Source organism: Melozone crissalis, unplaced genomic scaffold (assembly GCF_028551555.1).
Source record: "Melozone crissalis strain CALT ecotype California unplaced genomic scaffold, PUWL_Pcris_2 ptg000034l_1, whole genome shotgun sequence".
NCBI classification, from domain to species: Eukaryota; Metazoa; Chordata; class Aves; order Passeriformes; family Passerellidae; genus Melozone; species Melozone crissalis.
The window spans coordinates 3,622,558-3,641,694 of NW_026535812.1; the positions used below are offsets into that span (position 1 = coordinate 3,622,558).

At 39.7% G+C, this 19,137-nt stretch overlaps 1 protein-coding gene across 2 annotated transcripts; it reads right to left on the reverse strand.

The window, feature by feature from the left end:
* Positions 1–285: 285 nt before the first annotated feature.
* RBP1 (retinol binding protein 1) lies at positions 286–18,490 on the reverse strand. Of its 2 annotated transcripts, none has more exons than XM_054282892.1 (4): positions 18,094–18,490; positions 17,305–17,483; positions 5,636–5,737; positions 286–461 (listed from the first exon to the last, which is right to left on the reverse strand). In XM_054282892.1, the coding sequence occupies exons 1-4, from the start codon at positions 18,164–18,166 to the stop codon at positions 408–410; spliced, it is 408 nt and encodes a 135-aa protein (XP_054138867.1). In that variant the 5' UTR covers positions 18,167–18,490; the 3' UTR covers positions 286–407. The 2 variants fall into 2 exon arrangements, with proteins under 2 accessions (XP_054138867.1, XP_054138868.1); XM_054282893.1 differs by having other exon boundaries at positions 18,423–18,466.
* Between the last annotated feature and the right edge of the window lie 647 nt (positions 18,491–19,137).

The window sequence follows — 19,137 nt, forward strand, 5'->3', positions numbered from 1 at the left end:
CCTTAAAACTGCAGTCCACCATTTATAAACAAGGCTAAGGCTCTGAAAGGGTGATATTGAGAGTAAAAAGGTGATACTGAGAGTAAAAAACTAGCTTACAATGTCTAAACCTACAGCATCTTGTTTTATACCTAATAGTCCTTTTTTTGGAAGAGTCAAGAATTACGGTATGCACACATTTAGAGAATTTAGTATCTTTAATTGGCATTTCTAAAAATAGCTTTATTCGCAGTCATTTTTTTCAGTTTCCTAAAAATATTTTATTCCAGCTATATGGTTCTAATGTGATCTTCATTTCTGTGTTTGCTCTTGTTGCTGAGGATGCTCAGTGCTAACGTTTGGAGAGTTGCTGGCAAGTCAGTAAATTCTGTTGTTCTGTTGTTCTTCACTCCTGGAGCAGCAGAAGCTCACTGCACCTTCTTAAAGACCTGCTTGCATGTGACTCCACACACTCTTATTTCCTAGGAGGAGAAAATAATTAGAAACCACAATTTTTACTTAGGACACAAATGTCACAGACATCCTTTATGGAAAATCCTTCCCTTAGGATTTTTCCTCCTGAGAAGCTGGGAGGCCTCAGGAACAAAATATAAACAATGGTTATCTGCTGCTGTGGAATGCAACAGGTGCATCTGTGATTGGTCTCATGTGGTTGTTTCTAATTAATGGCCAATCACAGTCAGCTGGCTCAGACTGTCTGTCTGAGACACAAGCCTTTGTTATCATTCCTTTTTCTATTCTTAGCTAGCCTTCTGATGAAATCCTTTCTTCTATTCTTTTAGTATAGTTTTAATGTAATGTATATCATAAAATAATAAATCAAGCCTTCTGAAACATGGAGTCAGATCCTCGTCTCTTCCCCAATCCAAAAACCCCTGTGAACACTGGCACACACAAACATTATGGATTCATGTGTACATCCAGCTGAATTTGAATCCATGATTTTCTATTAAATTAAACTGGGAGGCTTGTACATATTTTAGCCTATTCTTCATCCTAAAAGAAAACATCTGGTTTGGGTTTGGTTTCTGCTAAAAGGTGGAGCAAGGGAAGTTATTTTGGGATCTCAGAACTTAAAGGGCCAAATCCATTCCTGGTGTATCATTCTTGATTTGCAGTGAATAATATGCAACTGCTTGAGGCCTTTTGGAGGGGCATTCTCTGTTTTGGGTACATAAAGAGGTGGGGATGAATTTGCCTCAGCAGCTCAGAATCTCTGTGGTGACAGCTGGGTGTAGCTCAAGCCTGCACATGCAGAAATCAGGGTCACTTCAGCAGCACAGAGCTCCTGGCTACCAAAGGCTGTACAGAAGATTTGCTCCAGGCCTGTCAGCCAGCAGAGCACAGAGGGTTTGACTGAGCCTGAGTACCCTGGGTGCAAAAAGCTGATTCTCTGAGTGCCACAGGAGTGTGGGAATCTACAAAATCAGAGGGTTTTGGGAAAGCTGCAAGATGCAGGCCTCAGAGACAGTAAAACTGTGATTAGAGCTAAGCAGCAGCCATGAGATAGGTCAGCAGAAAAATTATGTAAAAAGTAGAAAAGCAAGGGCAAATAGAAAAATGGTCTGTGTATTAACACTTGTCTAGAATAACTCTCTAAGCTACACAAAGTTTATCTAGCAGGGTATTAGGAAGGTTAAAGCTTAATAATGGAGCTCTGTGCATTGTGCTTTAAGGCTCACAAACAGGTATTGTATTTAAAATAAGCAAGCATTGTTTTAACCAAAGGTACCTGTGCTTTTAGTGGTTGGATGGAGATACTGTCAATGTGCTTTTGCTTCGTGTGATTGGTCAAAAAACTTATAAAGTGAGTTGTAACATTAAGTTCTTGGTCTGCTGCCTGGGATGTGAGCTGCTGGCATCTTCCCATTGTCATAATCATGTAATGAGACTGATGCTGGAAAATCAGCTCGAAGCACGTTTCACAGCAGCCCCATCCCGTTTGTGGTTTGTAAATAGCCCCCAGGCAGCGTCACAGGAGCTTTGAGAGTGATCTCTGCATCTCTGTGAGCTGGGCATGAGCAGGGGCACCGTTCCCATCCTGGGCTGGGGTTTTGAGGCTGCTGCTGCTGTTTGCCTGCTCACCCATCCCCACTCCTGAAACTCCTCAGGTTCCCCCTGGGGAGTGCACACAGGTGTGTGCCTGGAGCAAGGCTCAGGTGCAAGAAAAAAGAGCGTGGAAGCTCTTAAGGGACATAAGGACAGTGCTCATGCATGACCTAGCCGATCTGATACACTTTCCAGCTCAAGATGAGACTTTTAATAAAGCTCCCAGAATATTTTGATGAAGTTATGCACATTTATTATGAGGGACTTTGATAAAATGACTTTAAAAAATCCCTTGACAGTCCTGACACACACACACACACCTGACCCTGACAGGCCAAGGAAACAAAACCCCATCACTGTGGGTAAACAATCTCCATATTGCATTCTGCTTTGGCACAAACACAGGCACAGCAAATGATAAGAATTGTGTTTCCTTTCTCTGATGTTCAGAGAATGTGAAACCCAGAAATATTCTTGGGAAGAATTGTGCCTTGCTTTTCTCTGTGAAGGGAATTGTGGGGCTACAACACATGTTGCTTGACCCCAGTAAGAGAAAATGGTTCATGCTGAGTTGGTGGAACAACAGACTGAGCAGTGACTTTGGCTGGGACCTGTTCTCTTCACTCCTGCAGAGGTAACCCAGAAGAAGGAGTGTGCAATAAGGACTGAGAGATTTGCTGACAGTGACAAAAAACTATGGAGCAGAAGCAATCAATACAATAGAAAAGGGCAATAAAACTCAAAAGGAAGTGGGGAATGGTCAAATAAGTCACTCACATAAAATAAAATCCAAAAAGAACTACAAAGTACAGACCACAGAATGAAATAAAGAAATAGGAAGCGATAAACTCCTAAAGGATGTGGTGCTACTTTCTGCAGAACTGTGAAAAGAATAAATTAACACTTGGCTCATTGTGTAAAGTTCAATAGGATCATAAAGGTATTGAAGTATCCATTCTTTAAAGGTAACTGCCCATTGTATTAAAGCTCTCTCAAAAGGACAGGACCTAGTAATCTTAGCTGGTCAAAAATAAGATACTAAAGGGGACTCTACTGTACTTTTAATGGAGAGAGCTGCATTAACAAGATTAGAGAAATAAAGAGGACATCTTTTGAAATCCGTGAAATAACAGAAGTGAGAAAATTGAAAGATTGAGGAGTGGGCTCTAAAATACTTGGTTACTTCTTTTGCATGAGTTAATTTTGTACTGAACTTCTGCACACATGGGAGACAGATTGTAGTTTTATTGCAAAGGGCCTGGGTGCAGGGCCCTGCTGGCATTTGGGGTTTATTGCAAAGGGCCTGGGTGCAGGGCCCTGCTGGGATTTGGGGTTTATTGCAAAGGGCCTGGGTGCAGGGCCCTGCTGGGATTTGGGGTTTATTGCAAAGGGCCTGGGTGCAGGGCCCTGCTGGGATTTGGGGTTTATTGCAAAGGGCCTGGGTGCAGGGCCCTGCTGGGATTTGGGGTTTATTGCAAAGGGCCTGGGTGCAGGGCCCTGCTGGCATTTGGGGTTTATTGCAAAGGGCCTGGGTGCAGGGCCCTGCTGGGATTTGGGGTTCATTGCAAAGGGCCTGGGTGCAGGGCCCTGCTGGGATTTGGGGTTTATTGCAAAGGGCCTGGGTGCAGGGCCCTGCTGGGATTTGGGGTTTATTGCAAAGGGCCTGGGTGCAGGGCCCTGCTGGGATTTGGGGTTTATTGCAAAGGGCCTGGGTGCAGGGCCATGGTGGGAGCTGCAGCCACAGCTCAGAGCAGGCCTGAGAGAAGAGAGGGGGAGAGAGGATGAGAGGGTAAGAGAGCAAAAGCATAAGAGAGTAAAAGGGGTAAGAGAGCAACGTTCCCATTACAATACCATAAATCTTCTGTGTTGAATATTCTGATTCTCACTCACCAATCTAGTACAAGATACAATTCCTACAGCATTTACATACAGCCTATAAGAATCACTACATTACCATACGTGTTACATTTTAAACCCTAAAAACTCCTCTTTGGACCCCTTCTGCCAAGCTGTAGGGTCTGCTCTGACCCTTGGGCCTGTCAGCAAGCAGAGGGAATTGTTCCATCAGAAGGAGATCACCTTCAGCCAGCCACACCATTGTTTTCCAGTTGTTCAGTAACTGAGGTATCTCAAAGCTTGCTTTCATCTCAATCTCGCTTATAGTTTCCATATTCTCAAAATCTTTTGCCAGACAATCATATTTATAAGGCTTTCCTGTTTCATCTTCCCCAACAGTGTGGAAATACTGACAGGGGCTTCTTGGGGGGAGTGTGCCTGCACAGGAAATTTGGGTATCTCATTTACTGCTGCCTCCCCTCCTCCAGGTGAGGAGGGAACACTTTACTTCTCCCCTGGAAAGAGAATAATAATTGGCTGATTCTGCAGGCACTATTGCAGCTTCCAAAAGACAGGCATGTTGAAATTTTCTGGTGCCCTGGTCCCACAGGTTAACATGGACTGCCCAGCCAGGTTTACGGGATGCTGTGGAATCCCAATTAGACCAAAAACATATTGCAGAACCTAGTTTTGATGAACCAACCTAGCAGACTTCATTTACAGTGATTTGTCATCTTGACCTAGTTTGATGTGGACATTTCTTTCCTAAAAATTAATTAAAGCAGAAAAATATTCTGGCTTTATTTTGCCCAGAGGACAGCATATTGTACACAGTTGTGACATTTGACAGTATTTCTTAAACCAAGACTTTTTGCTTAAATTGCCAACATACTGGACAATTTATTTCATTTCCATGATCATGTTTCTGAGCCTCAGCTATGAAGTCCTCACTCACACAGCAACCTTCTCCTGCCTGTGCTGCACCAAGGCCAGCTGGGGAGATCTGTCATAGCTATTCCTCTCCTCAGCTGCATTCTGGAACCACCAACACTTCCTCAAAATTATGTTTGGTAATAAGGGGCTTGAGGTGCTTCTGCCAGGATTTGATAACTCTGGTGCTGATTTGAACATTTAGAATATATCCATTTAGATTGCTGAATGCTAATAGCACTGCACAGTGAGGAGAAATGGAGGTTGGAGTTTATTATCCCAGCAGGAACACTGCCTTTTACCCACACTGATGAGAGAGTGAGGATGCTATAAAGAGTAACAGGACAAAAGAACAGGCATCTTCTTTCAGGTCCTGTTAATTTAGAAAGATAAAAATGACTATCTGAAAAAAACATCAATTTCAAAAGCTTAATTGCCATTTTAGTTCTCTAGGCTATAATGTAGTGTGGCCTGTAATTATTTTAAAAGAACAATTGTGTCTTTTTTCCCTTGCTTTTGGGTGCTCAGTTTCACAGCTCCCATACTGAGCATTTTACAGACTGTGAGGGACATTCTGGTAAATGTGTGAACATTTCAGCCTGGTGAGTCTGACAGACACTGAGCACTCAAAATGGTCAGGCTTTGAAAGGGACATAAAAACATAATGGCTCCAAATGAAAGTGTTGCTTTAGAAACACGTCAAGTGCGGCACCAATACCCAATTATGTCCAAGCAAGCCAAAATGACACAGCACATTCCCTGCTGTGTTTTATCTAACATTTGAAGGGAAGAGCATTCCAAACCTCTTGCATGATCTTACCAGGTGCATTTCATCTCCTTCAATCCACTGGGTCCAACCACGGCCCTCCTTCTCTCCATTCTGCACACAGAGCAGCTTATCTCCATCCCAAGACACAGTGGTCTGACAAAACAGACATGTTTGGGATTACTGTCATATTCTCTGATATTGTCATTAGTTTCTGTGAAGCAAAACTTATCTCTAATTATGAGTGTATATCTCAGGAAAAGAATGATTGGATAGTGTTGTACCACTTAGGACAATTACTTAAGAAATTAGTTGAATAGAAAATTGCTGCCATAAATTGGAGGGATGAGATAAAGCAAGAAAAAATACCATCAAAACCACTGTGTAAAACGCACTCCTCTCTCCCTGCTGAAAAATGCAGCAGCAGAAGGGCCCTTCAGCCTAACACTGTATGTGCAAAAGGAGCTGAAATGTTAAGATCCAGTCTGGTTTTGAATGATTCTCCAGCTACTCTACCTGAGAACAATTCCCATTTCCTGTGGATGAACAAAGCTTTTGAACACAGAGCTGGCTTTTCCTCATTCTCAATCTGCCTTCCTTCCCCCAGCAGAGTGGTTTGGAAGTGTCAGCAAGTTGGGAACTTGGCAGCATCCTGCAAAAAAGGCTGGGGGACTTCTCCAGCCAGGACTGGCAGAGCAAGCCAAGAGTCAGGTGCAGTAATCAACACTGCAATAATCAATTCACCAATATTGTGTGAATATTGGTGCTGTCCTGGGGGTTCAGGAAAACCTGATTTATACAATTTCTTCACTGTATGACAGTGCAGCCTGTTCCTCTGGTCAGCACTTACTGACAATTTGCCTTTCCCATCTCCCTGAGACAAAGAGAAGCAATGCTCTGTAAAACATTTAAAGTGGTGACAGTTTGTGCTCCATGAGGATAGTTTAACATTAATATTAGCACATGGCCTGTAAATCAGCTTGTTTGAAGGCACTCTGAGGACTAAACAGGGAATTGATGTCTACCTTGTAAAAGGCTTGAGCAGTCAGATATGGAGAGATGAAGAATTCTGATCTATCATTAAAGGACAATTCCTGCATCCATCCTGTGTAGTTCCTAAGAGAAGAAGTCAGCCTACATTCTTCCTTCTGGTAATTAAGCCCAGTTCAACACTCAAGATCTATTCAGTCCTATTTATTTAATCTGTGTATGTCACAAAAATTTAATTCTTAAATGATACCCGTGACAGGCACTGTCTTTGAATGAGTGCAGGCAGCAGCCTCCTCCCCTGGAAAGCTTTAGACTAAAGCAGCATGGAAAATGAATCACTCCAGAGTGCCAGGACAGAGAATCATGGGCAAGGCAATGGGATTGATCCCTTCAGTCTGTCTGCACCACATGGGGGCTCTGAGAAACAAACTCACACGTCCTTGCTAAAAATCTCTCTAATTTATAAAATGCATTCACAAATGCTTCTGTTCTCTTTTGCAAAGTGATATATTTAAACCAAGAAGTAGATAACATTTTATGAAACCATATCCTTTTAATGCACAAAATGCTAATGCAGGAAGGAACAACATATTTGGGTAAAACTGTTGTTAATGTGGTCACCATAACCTAAATTCTGTCCCATGTCTGAATCTGCACACATTCACTGAAGAGACAGAAGATAACAAATAATAGGAGTCAAAGTGAATAATGTTTAATTTATAAATTAACAGCTACAGATTTCTGATTCTAAAAAACGAATGTAACAATGAATGGTGAGTGGTAGATGTGAGGAATACTGTGGAATGAAGCATTTGTATGTGGAACTTTGCTCAGTAACTCCACTTACTTATATCCACTGAGTATTAGCTCAGCATAGTTTTATCTTTATTCTAGCTTAATAGTTAAATTTGGTGGGTTTAGATGTGAATTCAGAGGCAAAACACCATGATGAAGTAGGATCCAACTTTATTGGTCCTAATGCTCAAAGTCAGTTCAGAGTGTTATATTGATTTAGTACACTTGGGGGAAATAGAGAAATATTTGTAGCAGCACAAGGAAATGTTAACTTTTTAGCCTCCAAGGGTGACTGAAATTGTTTCATCTCAGAAAACAACACAGTTTTTCCTCAGGATTTTTTTGTTTTTCCAGTCAAGATTAGAAATTGCTTTTTGCAATTTGCTGATAACCACAAAGAGTCTAAACCCACAGACATTGACCAAGCTGTCTTATCCGACAATATTCTCAGGTATCCTCTGCCTTCCCTTTGAGAAATATAAAATAGTGAGGGATATGAGTAAACCACACAATTCCTGATTTCTGTATGTAGCTGTTTTGCTCTGAAGGTTATAAAGGGTAGAATACATTGCAAGAGAACATAATGTAATTTTCTTTGTTAGCAGGAACAACCACTTTAATCAGTGGCATCTGTATCCTTTCTTTACCTCAAACTGTAATGTCTCAATGTCTCTTTTATTAAACCAGTACACAAAATATAAAATTATCTTTTAACTCAGATTAAAACATATCCTGCCACCTCAAATACCTCTACTGAGACACATAGGGAATGTTAGCTGAGGCTGAATTGCCCTGGCTGCTCCAACATCCCACCCTCTACAACACCTAAACCAGAGCAACACTTGCTTTACAACATTCCCAAATATTGCAATCAGAACATAAAAACAATACTCCAGAAATACTGTAGGGCAAATGTTGTGTGTATAATCTCTCTTGCTGTATCAGAGAGCAAGGATTGATTTTTGAGGATTGGATCAGGACCTTGCCATGGTATAATCAGGGGCTTGCAGACTGCTCTGTGTGACCCTCTGGTCCTTCCTGGCACACAATCCCAAGATAAACAAACACTTCACCTTTTATGTAAAGCTGCTTTTCCAGCAAAGTGTGCCTTTGTGAGGAACCTTGTTTGCCCCTATTTTGGTAATAGCATTACCCAAGGGCTGCCTGGTTACGGAGCTGCTGCCACCTGCCCAGAAGGACTGAAAATCCTGCCCAGGGTGGGGACAGGGCAGCCCAGGCACTCAGCTCCTGCTCCCCATCCTGCTCCACAGGCAGGCAAACCCAGGGACACTGCAGAGCTTCCAGTGACAGAACCAACCAGCTGGAAATGGAGCATTTCTCTAAAACTGAGCTCTGCCTTTTTGAGCACCTTGTAATACTTGATAATAAATGGCAGCCATTGTTTATTCCTTTCAACTACATAGTGCATAATCTAGCTCACCATAAGCAAGCTTGACTCTTGCTTGCTTTCCACCTGCCCATACTTAACCCTAAGATGAACAATTCCTGGGTCATGTGCATGTAAACCTGTAGGAAAATTCAACAGAGAATGGTGATGGGTGCAATTAGTCAGCAGTTCTAATAATACTAAATATTATTAGTCACTATAGTCTAATATTATTATTAGTCACTTATAGCGACTAATTATTTTAGCATTTTATTATCTTTAATAAAATTTTTATTTATTATTTTATTATTTAGCATTTTATTAAATTTATTAACATATTATTAATATATTAATAATTAATATATTATTAATACATTAATAATTGAAATATTTAATTAATATATTTAACAGATAATATAAATATAAGTATTATTATATATTAATTAGTCACTTATAGTGACTAATTATTATAATATATAACTATATTATAATGATATTATTATAGTCTAATATTATTAGTCCCTATAGTCTAATACTATTAGTCACCAGTATCAATAATACTAAAGGAATGCCAGAAAAGGGGATGGAGTGAGGTAAAAACCTGGGAGTCTTGCCTCAATTTAACTCCTCTCAAAAAAATCCAACCACCAGCACTGCACAATTTTCACATTATGTACACTTTGTTCTTGAGGTGTAATACTAGAGAATGGAGCTCTTCTGGGGAGTGGAAAAGCCTCTGAAGCCTGAGAACACAAAAAATGTTCAAATTTTCTTTACTTTTATGGTATGGTTTCTGTAGTCTTTCACTTTTTCGTACTTTGATTTTCTGCTTTTATTACTTAGGCATCCACATACTTTTGTTAGTGATTTAATCTCTGTGTTATGAAGTTTTAAATTCATATGCATAGCACTGCCTAAATCTTCCTGAATATTGAAGGTGGAGGAAATGATAATTAAAGTATTCTCATTACTGTTTCCAGTTATGAGACAAGGTAGATTTATTAAATGAAATATTTAGCAACCCCTAAACAAATTCTTGACTACATATCTGCTTTTTCTTTAGTAGCAGCAGCTGTAGTGAAATGTTGCACAATTTCAGCTCCCAGTGGCAAATCGTCTTGATACACAGGCAGAGACAGTGACTTTTGTAATTTACTGAAACAGTCATCAAACATGTGAGCAGAGTCCTTTGCATTTCCCATTGAGGTCCAAGTGCAAAGACATTTGGTGCTGGCTCTGCACAATATTTCTCATTCCCCTGCTGGCAATTCCCGTGAGCCTGCCTGGCTCAGGGGCTGCAGCTGAGGGTGCAGAATGGATTTTACAGATGAATGGAAGAAAATAACTTTTATCCAAGTAGTTCATGAACATTTTTTGTTAATGCTACATAGATTTTTGACACGTTGCCTTTACAAGTATGAATTGCAGCTCCCACCTTTCATCAAAAATATGATATTGATTTCTATCTGTAGCACAAACAAGCAGCATCAGTTCTATTTTTCTGCTGCTTCCCTCAGTGCTGTCTCTATATTTGGAGCACCAAATGACTGCAAAGCCAGGCATGCACCACACTCCCTGCTCCATCTTCAGCCAGTAAATCTCTGCTTGGGGAATGACAGCATATTTTACAACTGTAATTATGATCTAAGAAGGATTAAAAAATGGAAAGGAATTTTTTTTTTTAGGTCAGATAAAACAGAAAAATCCAATTTGAGCTGCATCTTGTAAATAACAGCAAAGAAAATATCCTAGAACTTTTGGTCCAACACAGCCATATCTCCAGCAAGGTATTTAACAACTTATCAGATAAACCATTTCATCTATACTAAGTATCAAAGTGATACAAAAACCTCTTGTAAGCAGCTTTTTTTGGGGAAAAAAAAATGAAGTGTGCATAGAATAAACTGATGTTGATGTCCCAGACAAAGTCCAATAGCAGTGAGAGGGAATTCTGCCACGTGGTCACTCCCTATGGCCTCTGTGCAGGAGGCTGCTCCAGGGACTACAGCCATGGGCAGCTTTGTCCCCCTGAAACCCCTTTTGTCAAAAGAGATTAATTCTGCATAAGACAAATTAATTAATAGTCTAAGATAAAGCAATTCAGTCTTTCACATCTGTATCTGGAAGTTCAGCAGCAGAAACTACTGAGAAAACAACAACAAACCTGACAGAACAATGCCTGGAAGGATTCCTGGAATCCTTTATCTCCAGATGCTGGTGCTGGCCAAAGGCTGAAGCTATTTAGCCACGCTGTAGCTCAGCCATGGCAAAGTGTCCTTTGCTTCTGTCACTGTCAGCATCACTGCTGGAAAAGGGGCTTAGGATTGGATTGAAAAAAATCAGATGAAAAGTAAGCTGTAGTCAGATAGGATCAGATCCTAAATGTTCCAATTCCTTGTTTTGAATCCTTGCTCATAAGAACAACAGAGCAAAGCAAAGCCAAGAGATGTTGCAGGGAGTAGGAAAGTGAAGGTGCAAAGCTCTGGGCTATGCAGCTGACAGTGTGTGGGGGAGGAGGAGAATCAATACTTTACACAGTGCATACTATTTTATTTCTTAGGAATGGTGGCTTTTTTTCTTACTGAAATAAAATTGTATACAAGCAATACAAAAATAGGAAAACTTGCGTACATCCCATGCCAGAAAAAAGAGTAAAAGCCATCACATCCAATTCCCTCTGTGCAACAATCAGAATCGATTCTAAGACACTTAGTGTTTAAATTAATGGCTGTAAATGATTTATCCCCTGTGTAATTTTGGCACGATACAATTGTACACAATACTAATGGTTTGTCATTCAAAATTGGATTTGTTAAGTCTGGTTCTCAGCTTTTCAGCAGATTCTGATTGCTCTTTCTCCATTCATAGCTCCCAGAGCTTTTAGAGTTCACAAAAAGTGAAATGCTAAACCTATCCAAACCCACTTTCCCTGCAGAGCTTGCTTGTGCTAGCAGCAGTTCTGTGAATAACTAGCTCCAAAGCTTCTAATCAGCCTCGTGGTTCAGACAGGAATCCAGCCCTGCAGAATGTGAAATTTATGACATTTATATGGGCAAAGATTCCATTTGTTATCACCATGCAAATGTGCTGAGCACATCACTTCCAGGCAGGGACTAATGGCCAAGGAGCAAGGCAGGGGAAAGGAAACTGCTGCTCCTCACTGAGGCACACACAGAAGGACCAGAGTCCATTCTGACACAGCCTGAGAGGGGCCCAGCATGGACTTCTGCTCTCTGGAGCCTCAGAGCGTTGACTGGAGGACTTTTATCCATCTTTTTTTGACAGCAGATTCTAAAGGGCCAGAAATACCAACAGAAAACTATCATAAATTTGACCTCTTTTAAATTACACCTCCCTCCCCACCAAATTAATAAAAAAAAAAATAACAACAGGGATTATGCCAATGAGGAGCTGGGGACATTACAGTACTGCAAAGAGACAGGAGGCACTGAATCTGAGAGAAGACCAGCCCCAGCACAGTAATTCTAGAATAATTCTTGTTCCACCAAAATATATGAGAAAATACTTATAAGCCCAAAAGGGCAGCACTGAAAGGGTAAAGAAATAAAATCAGCTAAACTAAAAAGCTAAATCAGAGGGATCAAGTAAAGACATATTGCTGATCTGGCATCTTACTAGACAGGCACTATTTATTTTGAATCTTCTCATTCTGTGGGAGTTCCCTCGTGTAATTCCATGCACTGGAATGTTGTTTGTTGGTTGTTGTTTTTCTGGCAGAAAAGTCTTAATTCCCAAGCCTGCTCAGAACTAGATTAACAGCTGCGAATTCCATTTGTGTAACAGAGCAACCTGCCTAAATAGTTAAATAAGCTTCACAAACCATGTGATTTTGTAATAGGGCTTTATTCTGACCTTGCAGTGGTATAAATCAAATTATGGCCAGAACAACTACCTCCACTGCAAGGAGTACAAACCTGAGAGGAATCAGTGTCACATTAGGCACGTTTGTTAATTAGAACAGAGCCATGATAATTTTTCAACTTCCCTCCCTTCAGCAGGACATGGCACCCTCAGGTGTCTGTGAACAGTTCTTGTGGGGCTGTTTCAAACACTAACTGACATTTCACATGGTAAGAAGTATTCTAGATCTGATGTGGGAATTCCACAACTCCCAAATCCCCCTCACCCTACCCCACCCCAGCAGGTCTTACTAAGACTACAAGTTCTGTTAGTTCCAATAAAGGAAACCTAAACACCCACTTGATAACTTATTCATGGTTATATCCCCCTTGTATTCAGGTTTAGATAACTAAATGGTTAAGATGTATTATTTCCCACATTCAGTTTCAAATTCTTGCAGTTTTCTCTGTTTCCCAATTCCCTGCCTTTGTCATTTCATTTCCTGCTTCAATGGAAGAAGAAAATTACTGTATCAGAGAGCACAAGGTTCTGAGTTACCAAAGCACCTCTCATATGCTTGGACAAATACTCAGTTATAACACAATTCTTCTCAGCTATCCAAGAAATTCTGCTCTTCTATATTTAGGACATAAAATTCTGCTCTTCTATATTTACAACATAAAATCTTTCTTGATCTTTTAACACATCATTTGCCCTTAGTCTCTGTCAAAAGAGATTAATTCTGCATAAAATAGATTAATTAATAGTCTAAGATAAAACAATTCAGTCTTTCAAATGCCTGAACAGCAGAGAATAATTATAATGCAAAAGTCTTCTCTGACTTTAGCAGCAGAATCATTAGAAAACTAAAAATTTTAAGAAAGTCATTTTTGCATCTGAGCTATACAATTTTCAATCTGCTTTGATTCATTGGATGCAAAGACTTCCAATGTGAAACTTCAGCCTTTGCTTCAGCATTTTAAGGTTTTTCAGTTAACTTTTTCATAATTTCTTTACTAAACACTAAGTAAATTACACTGTGAAGGTACAGAAGGCTTATGTGCCTTGTTCCTATATTTCACACTGTAGGTGTTTCACCAGCCTCACTGGTTATCACTGACAGTGGAAAAAGGGAAGCACAACTATCTGCTGATAAATGAGAGATCCTTTCAGAGATAGTTTTGGATCAATTTTTTCAATAGGGTCTTCCTCTTGCATGCACAGTAAATTTTTTCCACAGTAATGTTTATATACAAGAAACAAAGTTTCATACTTAGAGCAACACCTGAGATGCTAAATTAATCACAATTTGAGATTGTAGAAATTCTCTTTAAAATTGAGATTTCATGATGAGACTGGAGCTTCACTGAGAATTAAGACAGCAGGATCAAAGACTCAGTGTGAGAAATACCAAAGCCAGTGCTCTCCATTTAACTTTAAATTTCTGTCTTGTACATTCTCCATCTGATAATGTGTTGCCAATTAAAACTATGAACAAACTCTTCAAAGCAGTAGAAGCTTAACTACATGCTCCAATTCACATCATGTGAGAAAAATGTAACACAAATTAATGTTCTAAACTTCTACACCATCTAATGCACACCTTGGAACATTTGCAAGGAATGAAAGATGCTCCTGAACTTTCATTTTATGTTTGTGCTTGAAGCTGCCAAGTTTTTAACAACCCTGCATAGTTAAGTATGTTTGAAGTTGCAGAAAGATCTTTTCCACAAAATTGCCAAGTGAATAGATTTAACTTTTATCCAGGAGATCCAATCCTGGTGGAAAGCCTGAGGAGCACTGGTACCAATTGTCATTTGTGATCTCTCCTGTGTTCAACTATCCCCATCTTTGGTTTTGCAGAACACAGAAACTGCATCTTTACCTAAACTGCAGGGCTTTAGTGTTTCCAAAGTTGCAAATTTTCCCTTCCCAACAGAAACAACATCCTAAAGGACCTGATGTCACCAGCTGCTGTTCCCTCTATCCCTGCAGTGAAGTCACCCAAAAATATGTGCATGCAAGAAGAATAGGTGCATGAGGGTCAAGAGAAGGACAAATTGAAATTGCTAAGGTTTATCTTTCTCAATTAACTCTCTGATCAAGTAAGTTCAGACAGGCTCCCAGGAGTGACCAACTACAAAAATGAAAAACACCCTATCTGCAAAGGAGGAGAGGGCTTGCACTATCACAAGACTGTCAAGTTCATAATGTCAAAACTCCAACATCAAAAATAAGTATCAGCAACACTTTTTAGCATTTCCTGCTCATGGACAGCATTGATTTGGAATTACTGTAGTTACACTCTAACCTGACTGGCTCAGGGATATGTTTTATAACTGAAAGGTGAACACAATTTCAGTGAATTACACACAGGATCTAACCTGTCCACCGTGCTGATATTATTTTTACAGATATGTTAACTCTAGCTAGATTATATATTCCTCATTAAAAGAAAAACAATCTATATGTCTAGGAAGGATTAATTCTAAGGTTATTTTTGTTAGTCTCCTGATGATTGCTCTGCTGTATAGATTAATGTTTAATGTGTAATTTGTCTTATCCATGTTACTTTGTACTGCTCACGTATCGAGCTCCTTGGATAAAACTTGCCCCATGGTCTGATCAGTCCACAATATAAATAAAAATAATTGATTCACAACCTTTCCCATTACACAGGCTGGTATTAATGATTAAGCCTTTTATGGCATGCAGTTCCACAGGCTCTACATGAACAAATGGAGCACCAAGAATGATATTTAACATTTGCTTTTATGGTGGTTTTCTTTGTAACACTACACAGGGAGTGGTCCAGCACCTTTTATAAGCTCCATGACTCTTCTCTCACAAGACTCCTTCTGCACTGTTGGTGCCATTTTGCTGCTTAATAGCTGCAAATTTTGCCTGACATTATGGTTATCAGATTTGGACTGAAGTCACTTCAGCAAGACAGCTTCATGTACTGTTATTTCATTGACAAAACAGAGGTGTCATGTAGAAAAGAAATATTTAATGAGAAAATTGAACTATAAAGTGTGATGTGCTCCTACAAGGTAAATGAAGCACCAGTCGTCAGTGACCTGGACTGTCCAGCTGGAGACACAGAGACACACAGGGATCTCTGGGGGTTTTGTGGAATTACATCCCTAAATCCTTCTTTAAAAAACCCAGTCAGAGACAGTGACCACCCCTGGTTGTTTGGGGTTTTTGTCTGTTTGTTTGGAGCAGGCAGGAAGCTGCTGGTACCTTCTGCTTCCAAGGCTGAATAGGCATTTCCCACCAAACAGTAAACAGAGAAATGTTTGAGTAACCTTTGAAAGTAGGCTGAACTAGCTTCTATGCCAAATCAATCAGCTGTTGTAGGGACTGGAATTCTCTCTCTCTAGTTTCTTTCTGGTTTAACATTTTGAATCCTTCCCTTATCACTCAATTTAGCAAAATAGGGTAGAGAATTTTGGTTTGTTAAAAATAATAAAATATTATGTCTTTACACCATGCAGAGGATGGTTTAGTTCTCCTTCAGATGGGATTTAATGGTATTCAAGTACAGATAATGCTTACAGAGGGACAGTTCTGTGCACACACAAAACTTTGGAGCAGATGTTTTGAACACTGCTATCTTTGAGGGTAATTTAATCACCTCAGTCTTAAATCTTTTCTTGGGCTCCTAACTGTTCAGTGAATCCAGACCTCAATATCCAAATTAAGAGCATTCCAGGAACCAAAATCACAAGATGCCGTGGGGGCACTGTCCTCAACACAAATGCAGCTGCTCCTCCCTTCTGTGAATGCTGGATTCTGCACTCTCATCAAACTTGTACCCTCTGGAACAAGGACCACAGAGGGATTTGCTGAGGCACTCAGTAGCCAACCCTTCTTTTTCTCTGGTTTTCACATTTTTTCCCTTTCCTGCCACTACCAGAGCAAAAGCAAATTTGCAAATCTTAGTGTGAGAGAAAACTATTGTTTTTAAATAGCACTATCTTTCTCAGAATGTAAACCTATTAATTCTCTTTTATGAGATTTCTCCTCTAGAGTCCCTTCTGAGATAATTTTCTTTTATTTGTCAACTTCCTAACGGTAGAATATTGCCAGTGTCATGCTGCCAAACTAATAGGTGAGAACTTGCTATTCTCAAGTTTTTCCTCTGTAAATTGATATTTATCAGTCCTAAATTAAAAAGCAAAAAGAGCTCATAAAACAGAGCTATTGTAAAACAAAGTCCCCAGTGTTTGCTTATTCATTTCAGTAAGATTTGTTCCAGTGGGCTAATTAAGTGTGGACTCTAACAAGAACACCCAGGCAATCTTTAAGCACTTGGCCATTCTCACACAGGAGCAGTGCCTGACCTTGCAATCAGTGGATTTCCTCTACTGTAAAACCTTACTCATTAAAGAGGTTCTGGAAGTGACCCTGGGTGTCTTTCTGTGTAACAAACATCCCAGTATAAATGAGCACAGCTTCACTGAGGTTATTATTCACTGATTGATAAAATTGCTTTGTGCTCCTGATTAAAATTAGCATTCCTCTAATCTAAAGGCATGCTGCAAACTGTAGGAACCTCTTGGCAAACTGAGAAGTACAGAAATCATTTCAGGAATAGCCACCAGGATGGTTAAAAGATATGTTCTGTGAAAGGCCTCAGGTTATCAATAATAATTTTGTTCATTGCTGAAGTTCTACTTCTTACCATGCACTTGCGATCATCCACCCCAGATAAATCCTCCTCAAACTCCTTTCCTACATCAAATTCCATGATGTAGTTTCTAAAAGTGCTTAGTGTTTTAATAATCATATGATCCCCGTTCTGAAGGATTTCTTTGTCAGGCTTTAGCAAGTTGGCTATTTTTCTTACAGCAACATTTACATCTGAAAAAGAAAAAGAGTTATGTTTATCCAGGAAAGCCTTCACAAGGAGAAGTTTGTTGCTCCTAGGGAGAACTGAAATGAACAAAGATAAATAGATGTCCAAATCTTTCAAACCAGACTTCCCATCCAGAAAAAGGATGGAACCTAATTCTTATAACCTAAATAACTTGATGTTTCACTTTTTCAATTATGTGAAATCTATTAAAAATACAATTTGTATTTGACAGTTAATAAGGCCTCTAATATTTCTGTAGAGATACTAACACAACATCAAATACAAACACACAAAATTGCATTAAGTACTACACTGAATCTTTATTAAATATGAAAATTTTACTGCTTTTCAAATTATAGGAGATTCTTTTATGTTTGGAATCCACCACATACCTCCTCAAGCTATGTAGTTTAATGTCTGTTAGTGTGAGCTTCTAAAAGGTAGAGGCTGCTTAAGGCAAAACAATTTTGCTTAAGGCAATCCTTAAAGTGCATTTCTGAAAAAAAATACTTCTCACAAAAATGACTTATGACTGTACAAGAAAAAATAGATTCACACAAAGAATAAGAGAGGTGGCATTGATTATTCATTCAAGAAGTTTGAAGGGAACCTTACCCAGTGCTTTCAGATACTCCTCAAAATTGTCATTGCTGACCATTTTCCAGTACCCATTGAAGTCTGCAGGCATCCCTGCTCCAGGTGAATGTCAGAATCACTGGCTCAGAACCGTGGGCTGATTCTGCACCCCACAACTCACGGCCTTGCTTTGTGGCAAGTTGGGACTCTGGTTTCTTTTATCTCTTTTTTATACCATAGAGCTATGCAAGTCCTTCTAATCCGATTATTGCTGAAGTGCTGCTTTTAAATCCTTCTACAAGGCTGAGCCTTTGAGATTTCTAACATGACAGCAGGATGACTTGATTTAAAACAAATGAAATATTCACCTTTCATATCACTGTGTAAGGAAAATCCGTTTTAACCATATTACTCTTCAATCTTCCTGCCACTTAGAAAAAAAAAATACAAGCCATTCAAACAGTTTTAGTTTGAGATATTAGCCAAGCTATAAAAGTTTGGGATATTAGCCAAAGTTATAAAAATGCTTGTGTCTTTTTTGAGCCAAATTCTTCTTCTTGAATAGGTTTCAGCTACTTTATGCTTTCTTTCAAGAAAACAATCATACAGACCCTTTCATTCAAAGCCATTTGTGTCTGGTATTCCTTTAAGTTGTTCCACGAGCTCCTGAATCCTACAGAACCACCCGTGGAAGCTGCTTGGCCAACTGGGGGCTCAGAAGCACCACTTAGGTGGAAACTTGTACTGGGAAGCAGTGGTTACCATGTACAGTGATAAATGCTACATCACTGCTGCATGAATGCTTGCAGTTGAGGAGCTCTGAAACACAGAGTTTCACACTTTATAGAGTTCTGGATTCTCTGAAAGTGACTCCTGTCAGAAATGAGGGACACTCAATCAGCATAACAGGCAACCAGCAGAGAGGAGCATGGATTTTCCCCACTAACATCAGAGCTCAAGTACTGAGCCTCACAGATGTTTGCATATGGTACAACTGAAGCCCCTACTGGATATTTTATCTACTCTGGGGCTTTGGCAATTGCTTCCTCTTGAGAAGACTCTGGAATAGAGAAGACAAGAAAC

Excerpts from the sequence above, each read along its gene's own strand:
- RBP1 (XM_054282892.1), bottom strand. The coding sequence starts at position 18,166 with ATGCCTGCAGACTTCAATGGGTACTGGAAAATGGTCAGCAATGACAAT. Across the intron at positions 17,484-18,093 it reads GGAGTATCTGAAAGCACTGG|ATGTAAATGTTGCTGTAAGA; the intron begins GTAAGGTTCCCT and ends TTTCTTTTTCAG. Across the intron at positions 5,738-17,304 it reads TGGATGATCGCAAGTGCATG|ACCACTGTGTCTTGGGATGG; the intron begins GTAAGAAGTAGA and ends CTGTTTTGTCAG.